This window comes from Pungitius pungitius, chromosome 18 (assembly GCF_949316345.1).
Source record: "Pungitius pungitius chromosome 18, fPunPun2.1, whole genome shotgun sequence".
In the NCBI taxonomy this organism is placed as follows: domain Eukaryota; kingdom Metazoa; phylum Chordata; class Actinopteri; order Perciformes; family Gasterosteidae; genus Pungitius; species Pungitius pungitius.
Window position 1 is genome coordinate 8,274,268 of NC_084917.1, and position 23,703 is coordinate 8,297,970.

Below are 23,703 nucleotides of genomic sequence, written 5' to 3' on the forward strand. Positions count from 1 at the left end.
ATGGACCGAAAGACGACTGAGCTGTACAGCATTATGTCATTAGGTCGCGTCCCCTGTCCCCCCTCAGCACAGGACAGACGGACACCGATATGCGCATGCGCAGTGCGGGTGTCAGCGGGTTGGTGGTGCTTGTGTTTACAGCTCTGCTGGATGCTGATGTTATTGGGAAGTGCAATGTTGTACCGACCGCATTGGAATCCATCGAACCGTGGGAATTAAGGTAAGCTCTTTTGCACACGAACTTGCGCCATCAACCCAAAATGCAACCGTTTTCTTCAGTTGCTTGAAACCATCTAACACCCGGTGGTTGGCTCGAAGTTCTAGTGTAGCATGGCTAGCAGGCGTTAGCTAGCCATGCTAGCCTTACACACAGCAATGGCCTGTTTGCAGGCTTCAGGGAGGACCCGTCAGCGCGTCCGTTTACTGCGAACACCTTTTCGTAGCAGTTGGGTTTTTGTCGTGGTGAACTGTTTGGCCCGTTGGTTCACCGTGCGGTCCACTGTTTCTGGAGTGGACCTTGAATCGATGACTGCTGACTGAGTAGCTATCTTTGCTAACGTTTGTGAGGGCTAACGTACAGGAGCTCGCGACATCAGGCTCGAGTGACGTTGATAAACAAATATATGCATATGTACAGTTATACATCTATCTATCGATATATAATGTCAACTGTTGATGAGGTGATGTGTTAACGCTGTAGGGTTTGACGCGTAACGAGGCTGAGTAGGCGTCATGGAGCAGGTGTGTTTGGATTCAGGTTAACTGTTAATTGGTGCAACGGTGAGACCAGAAAGACAATTAAACCAGTGACGTCACAGCAGAACCGTGTTAAACGGTGAATAACCACACCTTCTCTATATGGAAATCCCTCATTTATCTGTCACGGTGTGTATTTTTGTTTTGTTTTCAACATGCATCGTGCGCGTGAGTAGCATAGTTTATGTTTACTGCACTGCTTTTTTGTGTTCTATTTACCTGTTGTGTGATGAGCATTGAAAAGTTTTACTCAAGTCTGCTTCACATGTAGCGCCATGGGAGACTTTGCCGTGTGTTCCCAAACTACAGCAGTTAATCCTAATACCTACAGAATGCATGAACAATGTGCCAACTGTGATATCAGATCCTTCCTCTTTCCTGAAAACAAGTTTTACAATATTGCCGCTGACACGTGCTCTAACAATTTGTTTATGCAAATATTTTCGGTGTTAACAACACTGAAAATATGTGTTTGCTAGAGGAGGGAATATGTTGCAACATCAAGTTGCTTTATCTTGCCAACATGATGTGATATATTTTATATTTGGGCTAATGAGCACGGGACAATACAATGATTTTAAAGCAACCGCACTAACACTGCCAAAGGTATTAACAAGCAATTCTGTCCATCAATAGAAAGGCCCCAAAGAATGCAGAAATGTAGGCATTTTATTTCAGTGTCTGCAGCGCATCGTCTCCTCTAAAGTCAGCCATAATAAAATGCAGAGCGTGGGAATTTACTAACCATAGCTCAACACGTTAAATGCAATCCTCCCCCCTCAGAACCAAAGTGTCAAATGTAATGCCTAATGCACTTTCTTGAAATCCCACACATCCGTCCTCTTATGGCCAGTTCAAATTACACATTTAGCCCATCGAGGGCACCTTTTTGGACGATGGTGTGTGCGCGGGGGAAACAAGGAAACGTGATCATTCACCGCGTCACAACGTATTCTTCTCGGGCGAACAATCTCGTAGTGTGTGAGACCCTAAACGCTCGGACCCTTCGTTCGGTATCAAGCTACAGGGCTATCAGTTGATTTCAACAGACGCAAGCATAGGTGCTAGGTGCACGTATTTGTTTCCTTTCTGGCTGCATCTTTGAACCTACTATCACTGACACTTGCTGCTTTCAGGTTGCAATGTCTCAAGGCCTTCATGCCCTTCACCAGTGTGTGTGTGTGTGTGTGTGTGTGTTGAAGCCGACCCAACTAAACACACACACGGCCTAAAGTCTGCGTTACAAACCATTGTTTGGTTCCTTATGAATCCACACAGGTGCAGCACCGCACAACACATTTATTTGGTTAGCCACACACCGTGTGTCTCACTGACACACACTCAACATTTCAGAATGTTTTTTTTCCTTAGTCATGCGCAACTTGTTTGGTCGTTGGGTTTGTCACGTTCAAAGGTGGAAATAGTCAGTGCTCCTGCGCTGTGGATCTGGATTAAGATGATTATTAGATGCTCACACAGTACAATTGAGATTTAAATTCGGGACAAATTCAGAAGTCCGTCTTTGGTCCGTCGTGTACTCCACCTCACCCTCCTGACACTCTTTCTACCTTTCCTCTCTGACTGAGCCTCCCGCGCCTGTGAGGCGAGCTGAAAGGGACCGTGTTTCTGGCCTCAATGCTCTCCGCCTGTGTTTCTGGCTGTGTCCTCCTCCCCCTGGTGATATGTAGCACGGCCCAGCTGGCACTCAGCTGGGGAGTTATAGGAAGGAAAAATAAAAAAGGCCTACACATTGAAGCGACGTGCTTAATGCGGAGATACTGTTCGCTGTTGTTGGACGCTCTTCAACGCAATTTGAGTTGGAAATATAACTCAAATATTCATATAATTTTTTACCCACTTGTAATTTAAATAGAATGTTTTAGTATGTAGAGAGGTGTTCTTTTATGAAGTATTTAAAATATCCGCCTGAGAACCAGAGTCCGCTTCCAGAGCTGTTTCTGTCATACGTGTCACCACCGCTGCCCCAAATGAACTGATACACAACCTGGTGACAGGAGGGCGGATTTCTCCTTCTCCTGTCGCCTTTTTTGAACTCTGACATGCTAAATAAGTCATAGAATATTCAAATGAATGTAAAAAGATAAGATTTAAGGCTAGAACATATAGTGTGTGGCTGGCGGAGGGAATAGTGAGAAGGATTAAAGGAAGTCTGCTGCCCTCGACTTCCGTCCTCTAAAACTCTTTTAATTAGAATTTTCTGAAAATTAAACCATTTTAGAAATCTCAATGCTAATTCTTCTAACAATCAGTCACACAATAGGCTGTGGATTTTGTGTGTGTGTGTGTGTGTCTAGCCGGAAATGTACCAGGACACAGAAAACATTGATAAGGACCGGGGTAGCCTGGCAGGAGCAGGCAGACGGATGTCGCCGAGGCTCAGGGAGGGTGACAAGGCCACCATTATGAGCTCGTCTGAGGCGCCAGCCAGTCAGGGACGCAGAGCGGGAGGTCTGTGTGTGTGTGTTTGTGCGGACGAGTTTAGGGCTCACGCCATTTGTATAGTAATAATAATAATAATATTATTACAGCTGCCTGTGCAGGGGTATGTGCGTGTCTGCATTAAACCTGCTCTTTTTTTCTTGTGCGTGTGTGTTTGATGGCGTTTGCTGCTCAAAACAGGAATGAAACTCTACGGGGCTCTCTGAAGCGATTCACTTTGTGGTTTCAAAGTAGTGATCTGGTCGGATCAGTGATAAGAATGGCCTATAAAATCTATTTTAAACAAAACTTTTCTTTTTTTCCTGCGATTTCCATGTTTCTCCCGGCTCATGGTGTTATTGCTTTTGTGATGGAAGTACAAGGACTATTTGAAAAACTAGTGGATGCAGCTCAAAGCTTTCTTTCTTTCCTTTTAGTCCTCTAATGAATTAGAGGACGACAGAAAGGCAAACATGGACAGTTTGTTCCATAATTGTTATTTCATTGTTGATACTTTGCTTTCATTTAGCACATCCATCAAACAAGAAACTGTGTTGTAAATAAGACGTTGGCAGTCAGTACTGTCATCAGCAGCTAATGTGGCAGAACTGATAAAAATAAGATGTAAACAGTGAGAAACTGAAAGTTCCTCAACCAAAACCTGTGGAGAAAGAACCAGTCATGCAGAGGAGCTGTGTCCTGATAAATGGAATCTGGCCAAAAGTAGAGTAAACATCTGGAATGTTTCTTTAACATGATAAGCCTGAGGAGATCAGGAGAATGAGGAGTGATGTGAATTTCCACTACGGTTTGCTAGTGAGTCAGATGCTCCTTCCGTTTTCACTGGTAGGTTTTTAATCATTTATAAACTCTGTCCCGCAGTTGGTATAGTAATGAACAAAGAATTTGTGTCTGTAGCTAAACTCGGAGGAGTTCTAAATAACAAGCGCATTGAGTGCTGTTACGTCCTGGTCTTTGATGGAGTTACCTGTCAGGGTCATTTTGTAAAGAGTCGGTGTGAACGTTTTTTTTCTTTTTTTTTTCTACATTCTATGTCCTGTCCATGTGACCCGACCCATTTAATGCTTGAACCTGGATGCGACTCCTACTTGGTGCGATCTGTAGGATACTTGTCGCACACAGGCTTTAGAGGTCACCGGGTGCCGGTTGAGCCCTCGACGCAAGGCTATCGTACGTCTGTCCGTGGTAAATCTTGCTGGACTCTGCGACCTTGGTGTTCCGGTTCAGTTCTGCAACGCGGGCTGAAAATACAACACCCAGGACTTTTTTTGGGGGGGGCGGCATGAAAACCAGCGGCTCGTTTTCTCAGTTTACTTTGAAAATGTGACGAGACCTCAGCCTGCGCTCAGTTCATGTCGCATGTTCTTAAAGGCGTCACAAAGCCCTCTAGTCACAGAGAGATGGCCACCTGTGTGGTGGTTTCTTCTGGGTCGCTGCAACAATGTTATCATAAGTATTTCACATTATTAACTGCTTTGACCTTTTCGGCTGGAGACTTATTTTTAGCCCTTTTTACTTCTCCGTTGTCGGATCTGCTTTGAATAGGAAGGGTGGGTGGCCCCTACAGGAGAGCAAAGTGCAGGAAACTGCGAGTGAAAACAAGAAGATGGCAGGGAGTTGGATGAAGAAGAAAAAGGGGGAAGGAGGGGGAACAGACATAAATAGCTTGTTATGGTCTCTGGCTGAAGTCGTGCCAGAAGCTTCTGTTGCTCCTTTCTTCCCTTGTCACGCTCTGTTCTCAGGAGGCACCTCGAGGCCCAAACCGTAGCGATAGAGCTTCACATCCAAAGAAATCCAAAAATTCTTGACTCAATTTAAAATGAAAAAGAAACCTAAATGGTTTCCCCTTCTTTTATATGTGAGGGTCAGCTTCTAAAAAGTTTCCAGTTGCCTTTAATGATGCCTTTCATGGATTTCATCACATCATGACTGTTTTCTGCTTCTTTTCTTCATCTTATTTTTTTGTTCTTTTTCTAGGTGATTTTGCTCATCATCTCCCACCACTCTCTCCTCCCGTCTCCCATTCATGAGCAGCGTGGCTGAGTTAAACAGCGGAAGCCATGGATGACAAGGGCTCGGTGGGGAAGATTAGCGTGTCTTCGGACTCTGTTTCCACTCTCAACAGTGAGGACTTTGTCCTTGTGTCCCGGCTGGGGGACGAGACCCCCTCCTCCACTAATAATGGTAGTGATGACGAAAAGACAGGACTGAAGGTAAGGATGGTCGGGCGTAGGTATGGAGGAGAGAGCGGAGACCCCGCGCCGAGGTGCAGAGTTAAGACGTCTGCTGAGTTTCACTGTGAAGACGAACCTGAAGGGCATCAATCATAAATCAGCTGCTCGATGCTGATGAAGATCACAGTCTGGTCCTGATGAAACACAATGAATGACTACCACTGGAAAACAATATTTTGTTACAATTACTAGTAGGATAACAGTTCAGACTGCTGCAGACTAAATGGCATCACGACCACACTCTTTACAGAAGTATTTTCTTTTAAAACAGAACGTAAATCATACTTTGAGCCATCCAGAGGATTTAGTTGACTCTTAAAATATACAACTTAATACTAAGATATATTGTCAGCAAAACATAGTTTGTGTAATTACAAAGCCATCCAAGAAATATTCACTATTGTTATTATTATTTCTTGTCTTTAGTTGGGAGAGGGGTGTTGAGGATTTATATCCTGGACCACAACATTTTCAATAAAATCTAATTTAGGATTATATCTGGTGCCAAAGCAGCAGGATTTACCAAAACATCTGGCTGTAAGGTAGTCTTTCCGTAGTTATTCAGTGTAACCCGTTAACAGGTCAGGGCACACCAGCCATACACATCCTATTGTTTACAAGTTCTGTTCACCACAGCTCTCTGTCCATCTTTTAAACACTCACACTCTAACCATAAGGCTAATCATGTCTTGTTTTTGCCTTTTCCCACATTCTCACTCTACCTTCTTCTCACCTTGTCTTAGGTTCTTAGGTTTGTGTGTTTTCCCTGTGATTGTCCATTTTCATTTGTCCTCTTTAGTAAGGAAGCCTTTTATTCCTTCCGCATCACCAGAACCTGAAATCATGTTTTCACATCACATTCTTTGATTATATCTTAGAACTTCTTATCTTGTAGAACCTGTGACTCATGTTTTTTGTTTATCCCGAGTACTTCCACTGTATGCTGTCTGCATTATAGAAATAGAATGAGGTAGTGGGAAAGAAAGGTCACTTTTGTAAATCGGCTGAAGAAAACGATTCTTTATGTGCAAGCAGAACATTCAAGAAGAGTCAGCTGATGCTTTACTAGTTTGTTGTTTGCTATCTTCCAGTGTTTTCCCCTACCATTATAACATGAGGGTGCCCTGAAAACGTCTGAAAATAAAAAAATGTCGTGGCTACAATTATCACAGCAACTCTGCTTTTGTCACTCTCAATCAACTGAACTGTAAATTGGCTGGTTGCACGGAGAAATCTAATTCCTTATGCAAAGAAATCCTCATCTCTGGTGCAGAGAACACGGCCTCGTGCAGTGAATGTTAGTAAATGGCCTGTGTGCGTCTGACTTACTGGATGTCCTCTGCCATTCAGTTAGTGCTCGCTCAGCAGATGCTTCTTTTCAAAGCGTGCAGTGATGCAGCAGCAAGCGTTTTGAAGTCCTCGTCAGGGGAAAATAAAGATGTTTTGTAAACGGGGTGTGTTTCCGCAAAGACTGGGATGACTTTTTTTAGGAAAGAAATGCGGCTACCATCCTGTGTGTCTCCCCAATGGGTTCAGGTTACTCCTCTGCCAGTTATCACTATATATTGAATTGACTTAAGTAGCTGGCTCGCATGTCCATTAGTTTACATCAATACCGTACCGTACTGTGAGATGCCTTGTGACATTGGAGACTCAGTGCTGTACCAAAGGATACCAGAAGATGGCGCCATCAGAGCGCAGATGTTGCAGCGAGTTGCAGCAGTTGAAAGAAGGGGGGGGGTCACAAGTCTTTTGCTCTGCTTGGCGATGAAACTGTAATTTTTATTTTTTTTGCATATTATGCCTGTACAGAATCTATGAAAGGATTGTAATCATTTGAAACCGCGTCGTAGTTTTAACCTTGTTGAGCCTTTGGGAGGCTGAAACAGTGGGAGCCTGCACACGTCCACCCGTCTCAACATGTAGTGGTGAAATCACGCCATCCGCTGACACCCGGTCAACCAGATGTCCCGTTTCGGTTGACGACTGACACGTTTGTGTACATTTCCCTCCCAGTCAGCCAGGAGTCGGTGTGTCTAAACTTGTTGTTTGTTATGCAGGTGATTTCTGAGGAAGGGGTCAGCTTTAAGGTCAGTCTCTTCTCACGCTAGCTTTCTCTTTCTGTATCTTCTCCTTGCTTGTTTTGTATCTATTTTTGTGATGTGATTTTCCGTGGTGATTCTGTCTGTGATTATTTGTGCTCTCTGTATTTTTGTTCCCTGTTGAGGGATGGCCTGAGCCGGCCGCGGGTTTTTATTATTGCCGTGACAGACATTTAATGTCTGACAATTGCACTCCGTGTTAATCCAGAGGCCCAACACAGTTTTATAGTTGTATAGTGACCGATATTTGGAATAGTACCGCTTTACAGAAGCCTATATAATTTTAATATTCCCCCTGCTTATTTTGCACTTGGGTCTAGTGCCAAAGTGTCTTCTGAGGCTTAAGTGTGCTCTCCATTTCTTCCTTAACATCTGGCTGCACAACAGCAGGCCGCGGAAATGAGGCACGCCTCCTTTTGTGGCACCTCATGGTTTGTCCAGCCTCGTGCTGCTTGGGTTGCTGTTTGTTCGCTTTCGGAAATATCCCACACATCTTGTTTCGTTGTTAGCGGTGTTTCAGGACACAATCCTGCGTGCCCACTAATCACTAATCCTTGCTTAAATGTAACCAAGAGGTAAATCTGATTGTCATCACAAAACAAGGCATCTAAAACAAACTGTTGACAATAATTTCAAACGCACAGCCTGCTGAACATTTTCTCCTTTCTACGCAGTTGATGTTGAACTATAAGCTTAAATTAAATGTGTATCGTGATTACTAAATAGATTCTGTTTTGACAATCTGTTCTTGTATTTTCTTGTGCTTTCTATGCTTGCCGTTGTTCCTTGGCATTGTATTCATGTCTGTCTGTATGTGTATGTGTGTGTTTGTTTACGTCGCTCTGTTTGTGTGTTGTGTGCGTTTGTGTGTCTGCGTCAGATCGTGGGGAATGGAAGTGAGCAGCAGCTCCAGAGGGAGTTAGAGGATGTCCTCATGGACCCATCTGTAGCTGACACTGGCCTCAAATCAGAAGCGGGAATGGAAAACTTTGGCGGGGGCGACCGCGGCGCACTTCCTGCCACGGCGTCACTTCCTGCCACGGCGTCACTTCCTGCCACGGCGTCACCTGTGCCTCCGGGCTCCGACCCCCTGAGTGCCCAACCACCCAAGTTGGAGATGGTGCTCCCTGTTCAGACGGCGCAGGAGAGTGAGCTGAATGAGCGGTCGTACCGAGGTGAGCAACTTGGTGACGGCCAAGAGCCCGGCCAATGAATGGCTCTTATCTTCAGCTTGATAGATGTGTTTGCAAGGCGTTCAGCTTAATATCATAGAAGCACCCAGATCTCTAAATCATACAGCATACTTTGACTTTCCACTTACTTCATGTGCTGTTTTCTCTTCACTATTTTGCTTACATTTCATTCACTGATCTTCTCTCATACACATCTCTCCTACTCCATGTCTACTTGAGCTCATGTCCGCTTTCCTCCATTAAGGGCCATGAAAGTCATGTGCAACCATAAAGTCACGTTAGCAGCCCTATAATAATGCAATCCTTTGCCTGTCCTTTTGTTCACTCCTCTCTCCCAATCCATTACCCCGTGGCAGCGGATGAGTCCTCGTCAGACGGAAGTCCCGGCAGCCCCATCCCAGACGAGGACAGCGTTGTGTTCAGCCAGCTGACATACCTCGGGTGTGCCTCAGTCAACGCCCCCCGCAGTGAGGTGGAGGCCCTTCGTATGATGAGCATCCTCAGAGGGCAGTGCCAACTCCCCTTGGATGTCACACTGTCTGTGCCAGGCGTGTCCGAAGGCACTGTCAGGTAATAGGGGGGGGATTACTGGGTGTGTGTACACATACAGTTTGCTCGGTCACAATCAAATCTCTACCTGCCACAGTGATTTTTGAGGATATTGCATGGTTGGTTTTTAATTGTATATTTTGAATAGGTTGCTGGACCCTAATACCAGTACAGAGATCGCCAACTACCCGATCTACAAGATTCTGTTCTGCGTGCGAGGCCACGATGGCACACCGGAGAGCGACTGCTTTGCCTTCACCGAGAGCCACTACAATGCGGAGATCTTTAGGATCCATGTGTTCCGCTGCCAAATCCAAGAAGCGGTGAGGTTCATTATGTTTACTATATTAGCTGAATTTAATGGATAGCTTCACAATTGTTTGAGATTCACTGTGTGTGAACTTAAGCTTTAGAACAACTTTAAAAAGCAATTCATGCCTTTTGTCTTTCTGTAGGAAGCCCATGTGTAAGGGGTCCTTTAAAGGGTAGTATTAACGGAACCATTACCTAAATCAGTGTTCATCTAGGCCCCTGGCTATGGTTACGGAACAGTAGTATAACTGTAAAAAGGAGGAAAAAGCACATTACATTGTCTTCCCCCCCCCCCCCACACCCACCTTTTCAGTCTTTTGCAATAAGGCACATATAGATGTCTACACACTCGTATTGTCAGCAGTATTCCCGTTGACCTTGGCTTAAAGTGTTGATCTCCCTGTAGCCCATTGCAGGAACTTCTTCACTGTCATGTCATGCTCCGCAGGCTGCGCTTCAATGCACATGTATACAAAGTACACACAACCCCCCTCAAGCTAACATATAGGGGGGAAGCAAGTGTCATTGCTTGAATACAGAAGCTTCAGAAATATAAAGAAGAATAAAGGGAATTGACTCCTGGAACTAGGTTAAAGTATTACTTCAGTGACCTGATTTCTCCCTCATGGAAGCACTCTCCTTCGATGTTCCTAAGAGCCCCCTGACAGATGCTACTTTATCAGTCCCACATCATCCCACGATCCAGTTTCTCAGACACCCGCTCTGAACGCACAGGCTAACACTAATGCATATGCGCACACGTAAACCCACACACAGAGAATCCCCAGTGGAAATTCAGCCCTGGCTCTGCAGTCTTTGTCTTCCTCCATGTGAAAAAAAGGCTGCTCCAGTCATAGACCTCACATCAGCCTCAAATCCACTTTAAATAGCTCCCAAGGCTTCTTTATTAATTAATGTCATCACTGCTCTGTACTGAGGTAACCTTGTGGAAGACGAACACCGCTTCAATGACTCTCTTATTTGCCTTAGCTGTCTTGTTTTGCTTTTAGCAATTATCCCAATTGTTAAATAAACCTTGTTAAGAGGATCTTTACTATTCTTCACCCAAAAATTTTGAAATATTTTGAGATAGTTAAGGCAAATCACAGAGGCAGATCTTATCACAGCAAGCACTGTTTTCAGATTTTTGGATTTTGGAGCTCCACCTATTCTTACATAAAGTGAACTTCAGTCCTGCTCCGCCTTCTTTGTATTGATGGTGATGTAGAGCCTGCGTACTGTCATATCGAACGCTTCCCTTTAGTGCCCATAAAATAGCTGCTCCCATCCAGAGATGAATACCCAGTGCTCAAATTGGTACGCTTTCTGTAAATTTGTTCTACTTAAATGATTTGGGCTCCTAAAACAAATTGAAATCCCATGTTTGGAATCCGAAAGAGAGACAAACGCAAATTGTTTGCTGACAAAGAGATGCATGACATGACATCAGTGGAAAATGTTTCAAAGCGTCATGTCAGTATGAAGGTACTGCTGCCAAGTAGGAATAAATAAGAAGCCATGTACCTGTATGTTTGCCTTAATAAGTTGTCAGGATTGATATGTCTTCAGTACGACTGTCCACTTCCTGGTAGAGCTCCCTTCTGACTGCACACAACTGATCAAAAAGGCAATTTTGTAGGCAGCTGAAACAAATTAGTTCAGACTACGGCATTGATGAGTAACCAAGAACTCTGAGTTATTTGTCATAAATCCATCCATGCAAGGGGTGACCCCCATCACAACTCTGCATATTTCTCATCTCTTGCATCCAGTTCCCTGTGGTTTCTAAACAATCACCCCCCTTTGCAACACCTGAACATCCTCCTACCGTACCGAGAACAAAACAAAGGCCTTTTGTAGCACAGTCCAGAAGCTGCTTGATACTCTGGTCTTGAAGCAAAGGAGCCTGGTTATTTATTGATAACAACATTTTCCCCACTCCAACTTTCTGTTACTACCGCCAAAGCTCTGCTGAGTACCAGAATGTTGTATAAGATGATCTGAAACCACTGCTGTGGTCCACTATTCTGGTTCGTACATACATGTGCAATAACGATTTCAAAGGTAAACTTTTGTATTGACAAAATGCAGAGCTCACCAATTTGGAGTCTTCTGACTGGAATGTGAAAATGTAATTTGCCCCACAGTTTTCCAGTTTTTAGCTGTCCCCTGAACTCTTTGGGAGTTCGCTCTTTGGGATTGGACATTTTGCAGAACCTCGTAGTCTCCGGGAGGACTGAGAGCCCTCTGCTTAAATTTAATTGGAACAATACATCCACACACTCCACTCTGGCACATGTGAATCAGTATGTTGATAAAAAATCAAAATGTTTTATAGATTAGTGGGTCATTTGAAAGGCTTTTTTAGCTCTCTGTACTGCAGAATTACATAAAACATCTGCTGAGGCGTGTTTGCGTTTTTAAATCAATAGTAATTACTGTAGTTCTATTTTGCGTAGTATTTTTGGCTTAAAAATGTTTTGTGTCACAACCAAACCACGATATTTTGCCTTTCTATTAGGTGTCTGCTTCCATGAGAAAACTTGTCTAATGTCGCTTCTCCTTTGTTTGAATCACAAAGCTCATGAATTCTTACTGTGCTATTAGGCTTCATCCATTCCAGTCTCCATTCCAAATTCTCTGCCCGTTAATACATTTCTGGCATGTCTTTTCCATCCCTCCTCCAGGTGAGTAGGATACTGTACAGCTTTGCCACGGCGTTCCGGCGGTCAGCTAAGAAGGCACTTCTGTCATCACAGCAGCCTGCACCGCTGACCCCTGACAGTGACCTGTTCACCTTCACTGTCAGTCAGGAAATTAAAGAGGATGATGGCAAAGGCACCTTCAGGTGACACTTTCACTCATTTCAATGAGCACCCCCATCTCGCAGTCCAATATAATAATGCCCCTCCTTCGACTCAAGAGAATCCAACAGAGTTCCTGTGTTTGCTCCATACAGGGGACCTTTTCTATATTTATTTAGCTTTCCTATACTACTGAGACCCTTCCTTGTGTTCATAATCAACCCTAGACACTCAGCTTATTTAGAAAATATACCAAACAAAAATTACGCCCACGGTTATTTTCAGCCACAACATAGATCATCCTCATTAGCTCTTTGTTGATTTGAGGGTGCTGACTTCCAAGAAAACCGCTCTCACATGCAAGCGCTTCACATGCTTTCACACATGCTGTGTGAAAGCACAGTTTCCTAGAAATGAAATGAATGTCTCCATTAAAAACTGCAAAAATAATATATTCAATTCATTGTTCCTTTTTATAGGCTAAAAGTCTGTTTATCTGGCAATCGGAGGATCTGGTTACAGTGTGAAACCATGACTATCTGATACAGTTCAATTTAACTGTATCTGCTACATCAAGGCCCTTCTTAGAAGGGGCTAGTGTTTGTTGTTTGAGAGCACTGCTTGAAATCATGGCAGTTTCCAAATGTTGCAATACATTAAATGATGGTTTCTTCGGGCCTTTCCTCAGGAATTTATTATTTGGAGAAGGTTGATTACTCTTCCTGTCTCAAATCTGGTTCTTTTCCAGCCCGAAAGCAGAGCAGGAAAAGAACCAGAGAATTGCTCTCATGCACACTTTTGTTATGAAAAATGGGTTTATTCTATTCTGAGCCGTGGCGTAGGGATACTATTCTTTTTTCAGTCCGAAAAAACATAAACTTTACAATTACTGTTGTCCTACTCCGATGAGAACTAACCAACCTGGTCTGAGTAAGGTCTAATAGTGTATTTGCCTCAGTATGTCCCTTGCAAACATGTATCACTGTAATTTTTTGTCACATTAATCTCAGTTTTTTGTATCGTTGATTTGTTGAGATATTATTTCTTGTGTTCACATATTCAGTGCTGTAGCAAAAGACAAGGACAAGCAGAGCTTCAAGCTGCGTGCAGGAATGGACAAGAAAATTGTTATTTATATCCAGCAGACCTCTAATAAGGAACTGGCTATTGAGAGGTAACATAAAACACACACACACACACACACACACACACACACACACACACACACACACACACACACACACACACACACAATACATCTTTTGAAGAGGCCCCGGGGTTTGTTCAGAGCTCTTTTTATGGTTCTTCTCATTAACTAAGAAAACCGTGTGGTATGTAGACAGCTCTACTTTCAGGACATTTATTTGCAAATGCATCAACAAAGACAACATGTATATCTGTAACCATGACAAAACATGCAGACAGATTCCACATTCATGTTAACAATGGAGGACATACAGCTTTGTCGGCCTATAATTGTCCTTAAAGTACAAAGAGAATCTGTCCCGTATCTGTCAGAACGTCCTCCCTCTGCTTCAGCTGAGACATGTGTCTGCTTTAAACGTGACCAGGCGCTCATAAGAAAGGAATCACGCTATGATTGATAAGCACACCGGGGAACATCTTTACAGCCGAATCGAGGTTTAAGTGTTCCGGCACAGCTTTAACATGGTTATTAATGCCAGTTTGTCTCAGACTCTCCTCATTTTCCACAGATGGATAAATCTGTGGAAATGTAAACATTCCATCACCTTCTTTGCAGGTTTTCCATTTTCACGGTGGTTTGTTATTGTTTGATGAACACTGAGGGTTTGAGGACTGAAGGGCTGTGTTTAATGTTCTCCATGTTCTGTTCTGTGTTAGCCGATCAGTCCAGGAAGCCGTTTGCGGTAACTTGTGATGCTTAACAACCGTTTTTACTCTATTGGATTTATAGTTCTAGTTCGTGCTCTTGCTCTGTGCCACTTTTTTCTTTTCTTATGTAATCCTATTAATTTCACTTGTGTGTGCTTGTGGGTGTGTGTGTCCTTTCCAGGTGTTTCGGTCTCCTGCTCAGCCCAGGGAAGAATGTGAAGAACAGCGACATGCACCTGCTAGATCTGGTGGGTGGCTGTTTTGCGCGTGTGTGTGTGTGCGTGCATATCATTGAGTGCTTTAGTGTGTTTTCGAACTTGTTCCATCTCGCGCCCCTTCAGGAGTCAATGGGAAAGAGCTCCGACGGGAAGTCTTACATCATCACAGGAAGTTGGAACCCCAACACGCCTCAGTTCCAGCCTGTGAATGAGGAAACGGCCAAAGGTAACCGCCAATAATCTGTCCAAAACCCCAATGATTATCAACAGTTATTTCATTGGTTCATAAATCGTTGTTTGTTCACACTTTTTCACAGCATGAAAGCATGAAAATCACTTTCCAGTACTCAAATCAGCTACAGTGGAGCAATATAATCTTCAATCATAGCTACACTTATTATGCATGGAAACTGTCCTGTAATAATTGCTATATCTGATATAAATGATGTTGCACAAAAAGCTGGAACTACAATATTAGAACTAATCACTAATGAATATACTCACTTTTCTTTCCAAATTGTGCCACATCGTACATTATACACCACAAATCTGTCTCACTCCAGTGTTCTCCCCGATCACACAAGTTACATGGTTTGGTTTAAACATATATGTTATAGAATGGGGACAAAATGTTAGCTTTTTCTTGCTTTATAGATAAATTCATGTACATGACGACAGCGGTGGACCTGGTGATCACAGAGGTAGAGGAGCCAGTCCGTTTCCTGCTGGAGACGAGGGTCAGAGTGTGCTCCCCAAATGACAGGCTGTTCTGGCCCTTCAGCAAGCGCAACTACACTGAGACCTTCTACCTTAGACTACGGCAGGTATGTGTCTCTCTCTCCATCTCCATTGCATCATATATATATATATATATATATATATGTGTATATATATATATATATATATGTGTATATATATATATATATATATATATATATATATATATGATGCAACAAAAACAAAGAAACGTGTTGGACCATTTCTCCTCAGATGGAGCGTAAGGAGCGTAAGAGTCCTGCCTCTGACACACTTTATGAAGTGGTGAGTCTGGAAAGTGAGACTGAGAGAGAGAAGCGGAAGACCACTGCTAGCCCCGGCACAATGCCCACCAGGACTGGTACCGCAGTGTCTTCCCCGCCCGAGGATGACGAAGAGGAAGGTGATGGGATTTTTGTTTAGTCGCCTTGTATGATATTGTTATTTTATTAATGACACACAATACAGAAGAATAGAAAATGGTGTACCTTCTGCAAATATAAAAACATATGAAAAGAGTCCATTGCAAACAAGTCCACGTAGAGCCTCAGAAGAAGACGGACTATCAGTCATGTGAAAATGTTAAATCATGTCAGACACAAACAACCTCAAAGTAGATGCGTAACCACTAAGATAGTATTAAGGATTGACTCTACATTAATAATAAAAAACATTATCCGCTGCGTGGTTGCATAAGAGATAGTGTATGATCTGCCATGGTATTTTATTTATAACTGTCTTGTAGAACTGTTTGTTCTGTATCCTGATAGAATACTTAGGCAGCAGTGGTGTGTGAGTTTCTTTTGTCTTTTTGTGTGATAGTGGGAAGTTTCAATGAGCTTAATTAAGGAACTTTTTGTCTGTTTTTTAGTCCTTGGTCTATTTCCCGTTAGCACAATCTGATCTCTCTTTGGACTGCGTGTACCTCGCTTGTTGTTGTTAATACCAGATTACATTAAGATATTAGTTTTTCAGCAGATATAAAAATAGTTCAAATAGAGGACACGATTATTTGTTGATCATGAAATTCCACATCCAAAGTGTTATTTCATAAATTCCATTTAACCTGCATGAGCTCCACTGAACTGTATATACAGTACCAGTAAAATATTAGACACTTTCTCCTTGAATGGAATGAGTAAATGTGTCCGGACTTTTTACTGGTACTGTACTTAAGCCGTTACCGGGCAAATCTAAGTATGAAGAGTACAACAATGCATCTCATCTTGCGTTTTGTACACCTCTGTGTCCAGATAATGACGAGCCGTTACTCAGCGGGTCGGGTGACGTTTCCAAGGAGTGTGCAGAGAAAATCCTTGAGACCTGGGGTGACTTGTTATCCAAGTGGTAAGGCTTTGTTCCCTCGTTAGATTTCTCCTTCCTCTTGCACTGCTGTTGGAATGAATGTGCACTTACACACACACCGATAACTGATTTTTGTGTGTTGGATGTACTGTTTGTGAGAGAGCAGGAGTTCATGACAAGCAGCTTATTAAGATGGATTCACTCTTCCATTACTGCATTTATTTTTAATCAAAAGCTTGTGATGAACTGAATTGAAACTCAGAGCTCAGTCTTTAATTGGCTGCAAATTAGGTTCCACTCTCTCATACATACATACATACATACATACGCACACACAGTCCGTGCTCACTTATCTTTTCCAATGGAATATTGGGATTTAGTGACATTTTGTATACACATGCAGATTCATATATCATATTAATATATTTTGTCTTTACTTATTTGCTGTATTTGTCCTCTTACCATACAACATGTTGATATGTCTCTTCAAACATTGAGTTTGTCTCACTTATCTGATAAAGATCATGCCTAAGAAAGGAATCATGAGACTAGCCTTTCATAATACTGGGCTTTGTGCTAGTTATTGGTGTGTGCCGCTGTGGGAGCAAAGACGGGAAAGTCACAGAAAGCCCTTTACAGTCTTAAACCCCTCAGGACCAGACCTGGCCTCACTAACGTCATATGCATGTACACAGTACACTTTTGTTCCCTTTTAGTCCCAATACTGAATACCCATGTATTGCATAAGCTGACACTCGGAAACAAATAAACCAAACAAACTTGCAAATGGATAACGGTGTCTTTGGGCGGGTGATCTGTCTGTGATTAGTTGTTGGTTAGATACAGCTTTGCCTATAGTTCTGTCGCTGTCAATCCCTCATGGGCTGAAGACACCAGAGTGCACTGGATGCTGCACAGCTTTCACTTTTAAATATGACAAGGAAGGAAAACATTGAAATTGGCCTCGGAGTATTGTTGCTGTAATTTTCACTAGCTTATTGTCTTCTATTGTTTCCCCATCCTCCTAGAAATGTGCATGGAAAAATATTAAACTAAATGAATGTACCAACAGCAGAGGAAAAATAAATGTAAGTTAAATGACATAGATACTGCACATAAATAGCACATATTTGATATTGTGATTAGATTCATGTATTGATTGCATCCTATTGTAAGAGGTGTGACTAGGCCTGTGAATCCCTTCGCCTGTGCTATGATATAACTCCTTTCTCACTGTCATAAACGCAGAGATGACGCGGTCCAGTGGAAGGTCGATGTTAAAGATGGCAGATGAGTGTTTTTTTATTTATTTATTTATATACGCTCATGGCTGACTGCCCCTCTCCTCTATCAGGCACTTGAACTTATCGGTGCGACCCAGGCAGCTGCCGGCTTTGGTTCGGAGTGGCATCCCAGAGGCTCTGCGCGGGGAGGTGTGGCAGCTCCTGGCCGGCTGCCACAACAACGACCACCAGGTAGAAGAGTACCGCACTCTGATCACAAAGGTAAGCCCGCGCAAAACTAACGTCCTTGTTAAGAATGCTCAGTGCTCAATTAAAGTCACCCGGACCCCCAATGCTGGCGGTGGGGCCTTTTTATCAAGAAGCGCTCCTACTCCTTTTATGATGGAGCAGAGAGCTTTTTGTTGTAGTGACCGTCTGATTTTTTATGTATGTGTGTGTATATATATATATATATATATATATATATAAATAAACCACCGAGCTCAGGTGGTTTAAAGGTTTGTTTAACCAAAACCTATTTTATTCAAACGTATTTCATTTGTTTCAATATTTTGCTGTTGACCCTAGCGACCCTTGCTTGGGAGCACACACCAGGGGCCACTGATGGCCACGTTGATGAGTCTCTCTCTCTCTCTCTCTCTCATGTGCTTCAAACTTGTGATGCTAGCCACTGCTGCCCCGTAGGTCATCCCTGATAATGACTTCTAGTGTCATGTAAGCGAGAGATTTATGCCCTTTTTTCCCCCCTTTCTTCAAGAAGACATTTGTTGTGTGTTAATGGTTCTGTTAAAACTCGTAATCCATAACGTCCTCTCATAACTCAAAAAACCTGACTCTGTATATGCATGTTAAAAAATGCCATGTGCATGTACGTTCGGCCATGCGGCCAAATAGGTTAGAATTGAATGAGTGTGACTCGGCACTGGCAGGCATTTCTGTTCTTGGCTGCAGCCCTGCACCACTGTCTTTGCGGAAAGGCAACATCCCCAGGCACCGAGCTCAGGTGGTGACAAGATGTTGGTCTTGCCCTTCCCTTCCCTCTGCTCTGCTTTGCGCTCCCTCCTCACTTTTTGCTCCTTATCTTTGTGTTTACATCTCTGCCGTGTGATAATGGTAAAAATGTGGATGTTAAAATAATATATGTAAATATATATTTTTTTCCAAAACTAGAGTACAATTTTCTAACAAGGCTTTGCAATGCCACTTTATTCCTCATTGGTAGTCTTTGGACATGAAGTCGGAAAGGAATTTATTATCAGAAAGACTGAAGTGTTCCACGTTTGTAGGCCAGCCAACAAACACACAGCTCTGTCTGAGTCAGAAAGATTATTCGCGCTTTTTGTTTAGTCTCTTTTGAACACGACTGGGAGAGATGGCCAAGAGCTGTTTAAAGACAGAAAGATGGTCATTCTTTTTTTTACAACAAGGTGTGCACATGGTCAGTTACATCAATTTCAAAAAAGAAAGAAAGAAAGGGAACAAATTGAACTCTAAGACACACCAGTCATTGCAAGAGGGATAGTTCTAAAATGTCAACGATTATTTAAACGCATTGTATAATGGTACTGAATATTATATGGGCCAATTTAATTCACTTTGATGTCCGTATTGTTACTGGTACCAATTAAAACTTATTTATCATGTACAAATTTCTTGACTTCTTTTTCAGCTGCTATTTTAAAATGTGTACATACCATGCTCGTGTACCAGCTCCTAATTTGTTTTGCGGGCGCTCTCAATTCAGCCTGTGCTTGTGTGTATCTTTTTGTGCTGCATTGCACTGTGTGCACATCATGTCCTAGCTAGTGCCCTCTTTTGTACACCCCCCCCTCCCCCTTTTCCCCCGGTTTGAACTCGGCGTTCATCCACACGCTGGTTACCAATCCTCATTCAGATAATATTGGCGCGTACATAACATTATCTGTTTAAAAAAAAAATGCTCCTTTTTTTTTTTTGCATTGTGGACTGTTGAGGGAGAGGATAAAAAGCATCAGACAAACGACTCTGTGTTTTAACACACACGTCGATACCAGAAGTTGGAGAACTCGAGGTCTGCGCACGTCAGTAAAAGGAACGCAGCTCGAACAGGTCAAGTGGTTAATCTGGGGACTTGATTGAATGATCTCATGTCCCGATAACCTAGTTCAGTTCATGATCAGGATCATGTTGTTGTGCCTTAGTGGCGCATCTCTGAATCTGAAAGTATATTTATATGTGTGGATGCATTTACTATCATTTTCTTCAGAAACTGTTGTTTCTATTTATTGACTTGTGCATTTTTGTGGCTCTGGCTGGCTCGTGTGTGGTTAATGGTGGCCGTGTAACTATATTCTGTTTCCGCATTATAATCAAAAGCTGCTTAAACCACCTTTTATCTCCACGGGAGAGGCGAAATGTTAGAAGCGTCCCCTACGGTGTCCATTTGGGCATCCACAGCGGGTATGTGTAGTGTAGACAAGATGTGATCGGGTAAACACAGGCCTGCTATCTACACTTGCTGTACCAGCCTGCTGTGGGAGGCAAAAAACAAGCGCCCACATATACCTGCCAGTCTCTGCCTGACCCACCTACTGACCCGTGCGCCTATCTGTCCGTCTTCATCAGCGTTTGTATTTGCAGGTACACAAGTCCTACATAGACACGTTTGTGCGTGTGTGTGTGTGTGTGTGTGTACCCGCATCTCGCTGTCGGCGTGGTCATCCGCGGTTCTCCCGTCTCACTCTTCTCCTGCTGTGTCTGCTCGATTTTCTTTTCATGTGTGACCGTATGCCCCCTGGTCTCTCTGTTCCATAGCTTCACGGGTGTATTCCCGATCTGACTTTGGCTGAAATGGAAATACTTTTTTGATGTATTTATGTAGCTATTTTCCCAAAATTTTGTTAATGAGCTCTTCCTGGAAGCTTGTGCATCGTATCATATAATGTTTTGTCTGTGACCGTGTAACAGCTCTTACCACACCGGATCTTTGTCACCATAGTGACCACAAAGAGTAACATTATCTTCTCTCAGATTAACATTTTAGTTAGGTCATTTCTCCGAAAGGACATCATTTGACCGGTTTTCTTTTTTTTTTTTCTTCTTTTTTCAATAAACACCGCTCATGCCATCAAAGGGCGGCGTCCAGGGACATTGAGGCTCTGCCTTTTTAGTTTGTCGAACCATTGCAGTTTGACCTTGAAATAGGGTAAATGTACTATACTTGTAGTGCTTTTATGCTTCATGTCATCATTCACACCCATTTACAGACTGATTGCAGGAGCTACCATGCACGGTGCAACATGCCCATCAGTAACTAGCATTCTCACACACAGTAATCCCAGCTACAGGGGCAACGTTGGGTTTAACTGTCTTGCCCAAGGGCACATCGACACGCGGATTAGGGGCGGCCCCTAACCCGGACCCTCACCCTAACCCTGCCCCTTGGATTTTTTTCAGTGTGAAAGTGTTTTTTTTCACAGAGGTTTCTGACTTTTTTTCCAAGTAAAAGACCGGAAAAACAGACGTTATTTGGCAAGTGTGTGAATCTCAGGACCAAAAGGAAGCACCGAGCCGAGTGCGAAGTTGTTCGTACAAGCAGTTTCTGAGCTGGCATGTTTTTAACAGGTACGAGATGATATGAAACCAGGACAGAATGATCAGGATTACGATCCGCCAGCTGGGTGGTTTAAAAGGAATAATTGGGGCTCGTGTGCAGTGACGTGTGCAGCCATGTGTCTGTGGCTCCCATCGAGCTACCAAATTGTCGTACACGAGGCAGACTGCTGTCTTCAGAAAGGCATTAGTTAATATGTTGGTGATTACTGCCCACTGAAGTTTCTAATTTTAGTTTTGTATTCCGAGTAATTAAATGAAAAACCTTAATAGAAGCAGGATGGCGATTTATTCTAGCACGGGTTCAGTTGGCTCTTTACACAGGATTATGAAAATTGAAGGCAATGTAGTTCAACAGAGTCTTTCAGAGGATGCTGCCGACGGGGAGATTAAGAGATACCTGGAAAGGTCGTGCTACCTGGGGAAAACTGACTGAGTCAAAAAGCACCTCACGTGCTGAGTGGAGGCACAGCATCTGCTGATGCGTTCAAAATCTGAATGCTCGAGGGCTTCCCAAGCAAACAGACACACAATCACACAAATACACACAAACATTGGTTATGTTACTGTTCCTATGAGAACATAATGTGAAGTGAACTTGGATCTTGCTAGTACTCACATATCCAGTAGTACGTTGGCTCTGATACAACCAGTAGGTGTTTTTTACAAAATGCTTTTGTAAGAAGTTGCAACTCTCCCCTTCCTTCCCTCCCTCTCTGTGTATCTGGCTCTTTCAGGGACGCATACACATGGAGTTACAAAGTTAAGCAGGAAACAACTACAACGATCTTAAATATCTAAAAAGGCCCTCGTGGGGAAAAGCAGGCAATTTGTGTAATGCTGCATTACGTAAGGACCATTGTTATCGGTCGACTTAAAAGGCACCAGTACGGAGTACTGTGGGTGAGCATGAGCTCACTTTTGAGTGTGATGTTGTATTTAGGGCATATTGTGGGAAAATAGTGTTCAAGTATTAATGAGATAATCTCTTTTCATTGTTGTGTTTATTCAACTTTAATCTGACTAATGCACTTTGCCAATAGCAAATTCATCATTTGACGTCCTTTTTTATTGGTTTAATTTTAAAGAGGTTCTTTCAGCTTGATAACAGTTTTTATTATTTTATAGCAATGAATATCAATTTTTGCATCTTTAAATTTCATCTTTTACCTTGCTTAACCATTGAAAAACAATGTTCAACGTCTACTTCACTTGCAGTTTTCACCTATGAGCCAGACCCAGTTGCTAATTGCTTGATTACTTGATGTTTTAGTAAATCAGCTGGTAATTAGACACAGGCTGTGTGTGCAAATTGAATTACTTGTGCCGTGTTTTCATGTCTAAATCTGTCTCCTAAGCTTTTATGTTTTTCAATCTTTTTACAGAAGCATTATAATGTCACACACACACACACATAACTTATGTGCATAATCTTTGTGCAGCATTAAGTGAGGGCTGTATGTGAAGGAGTCAACATCACATGACACACACATCGCTTTAGGGGAGCCGCTGTCTCGTACTGTATGGCCTTGGTTTAATTTATTTGTTTTTTTAATTATTAATGATATAAATAGTTCCTGTAAACTGCACCCAGCAATGTATTTTTTGTTTAGGTAAAAGCAAAGACAATATCCATTCGTATAGCTCTAAATGCTTTATCTTTTGGGAATAAGGTAAGAGACTGCAGAGATTTTGAATCAGGAGAGAAATGAACATTTAATATTACTTATTTGAACAGTGAGTATTTTAATCTGGGGGTGATTATGAGAAACACTGCCCTATAATTCTTTGAATTTATAGGGAAAGAAAAAAAAACCCAGGAAGGGGTGCGAGGGTGGGGGAAGGAGGCCAGCCTTGTGCCCTTACAGTTTATCATTGGTTGAAGCCCTAGAGAAAGGGGGAGGGGCCTCACTGCCACTGTTTCTGTAGAGCGGGAGAGAGGGAGAGAGAGAGAGAGAGGCAGAGTGAGAGAGAGGGACAGCTAGACGGCAGAGGAGGATAAATGAACACAAAGGGGCAAGGGGGGGGGTTCTCCCAGCATCGGTATGCCTGCTACCTCCTTTCTAGTCCAGACACAGTTGCTGCTCCTCTGGATAGAAACAACAGCTGAGGTGTGATTGTATGTGTGTTTCAAAAAGCCCTGCGCACCGCCTTCATCGCCTCGGCTCACGGCAGTCTGCTGCGATCTCACTGTGGAGGACAGAAAGACAAGGAGACAAGAGCAAGCGGACGTGGACGAGTTGTGGAAAGAGGCGACAAACAAGTGGACGACGACGAAGAAGAAGCAGAGGCAGGAGGTCGGATTAAAGGGGAGACATTCCACTT

The 23,703-nt window shown here is 43.0% G+C and overlaps 1 protein-coding gene across 4 annotated transcripts in view; it reads left to right on the plus strand.

The window, feature by feature from the left end:
- The first annotated feature begins 106 nt into the window (after window positions 1-106).
- The window catches only part of LOC119226493 (rab GTPase-activating protein 1), a 49,189-nt gene continuing 25,592 nt past the window's right edge, over window positions 107-23,703 (plus strand). Inside the window, exons 1-14 of one of the 4 annotated variants that reach the window (XM_037484527.2) lie at window positions 107-220; window positions 5,194-5,429; window positions 7,511-7,540; window positions 8,433-8,727; window positions 9,102-9,315; window positions 9,443-9,617; window positions 12,294-12,454; window positions 13,474-13,584; window positions 14,446-14,512; window positions 14,606-14,708; window positions 15,137-15,306; window positions 15,473-15,641; window positions 16,492-16,585; window positions 17,898-18,048. In XM_037484527.2, coding sequence (XP_037340424.2) covers window positions 5,277-5,429; window positions 7,511-7,540; window positions 8,433-8,727; window positions 9,102-9,315; window positions 9,443-9,617; window positions 12,294-12,454; window positions 13,474-13,584; window positions 14,446-14,512; window positions 14,606-14,708; window positions 15,137-15,306; window positions 15,473-15,641; window positions 16,492-16,585; window positions 17,898-18,048 — 1,893 coding nt within the window. In that variant the 5' untranslated portion in view covers window positions 107-220; window positions 5,194-5,276. The remainder of the gene's footprint in view (window positions 221-5,193; window positions 5,430-7,510; window positions 7,541-8,432; window positions 8,728-9,101; window positions 9,316-9,442; window positions 9,618-12,293; window positions 12,455-13,473; window positions 13,585-14,445; window positions 14,513-14,605; window positions 14,709-15,136; window positions 15,307-15,472; window positions 15,642-16,491; window positions 16,586-17,897; window positions 18,049-23,703) is intronic. The other 3 variants (XM_037484528.2, XM_037484529.2, XM_037484530.2) reach the window with 3 other exon arrangements.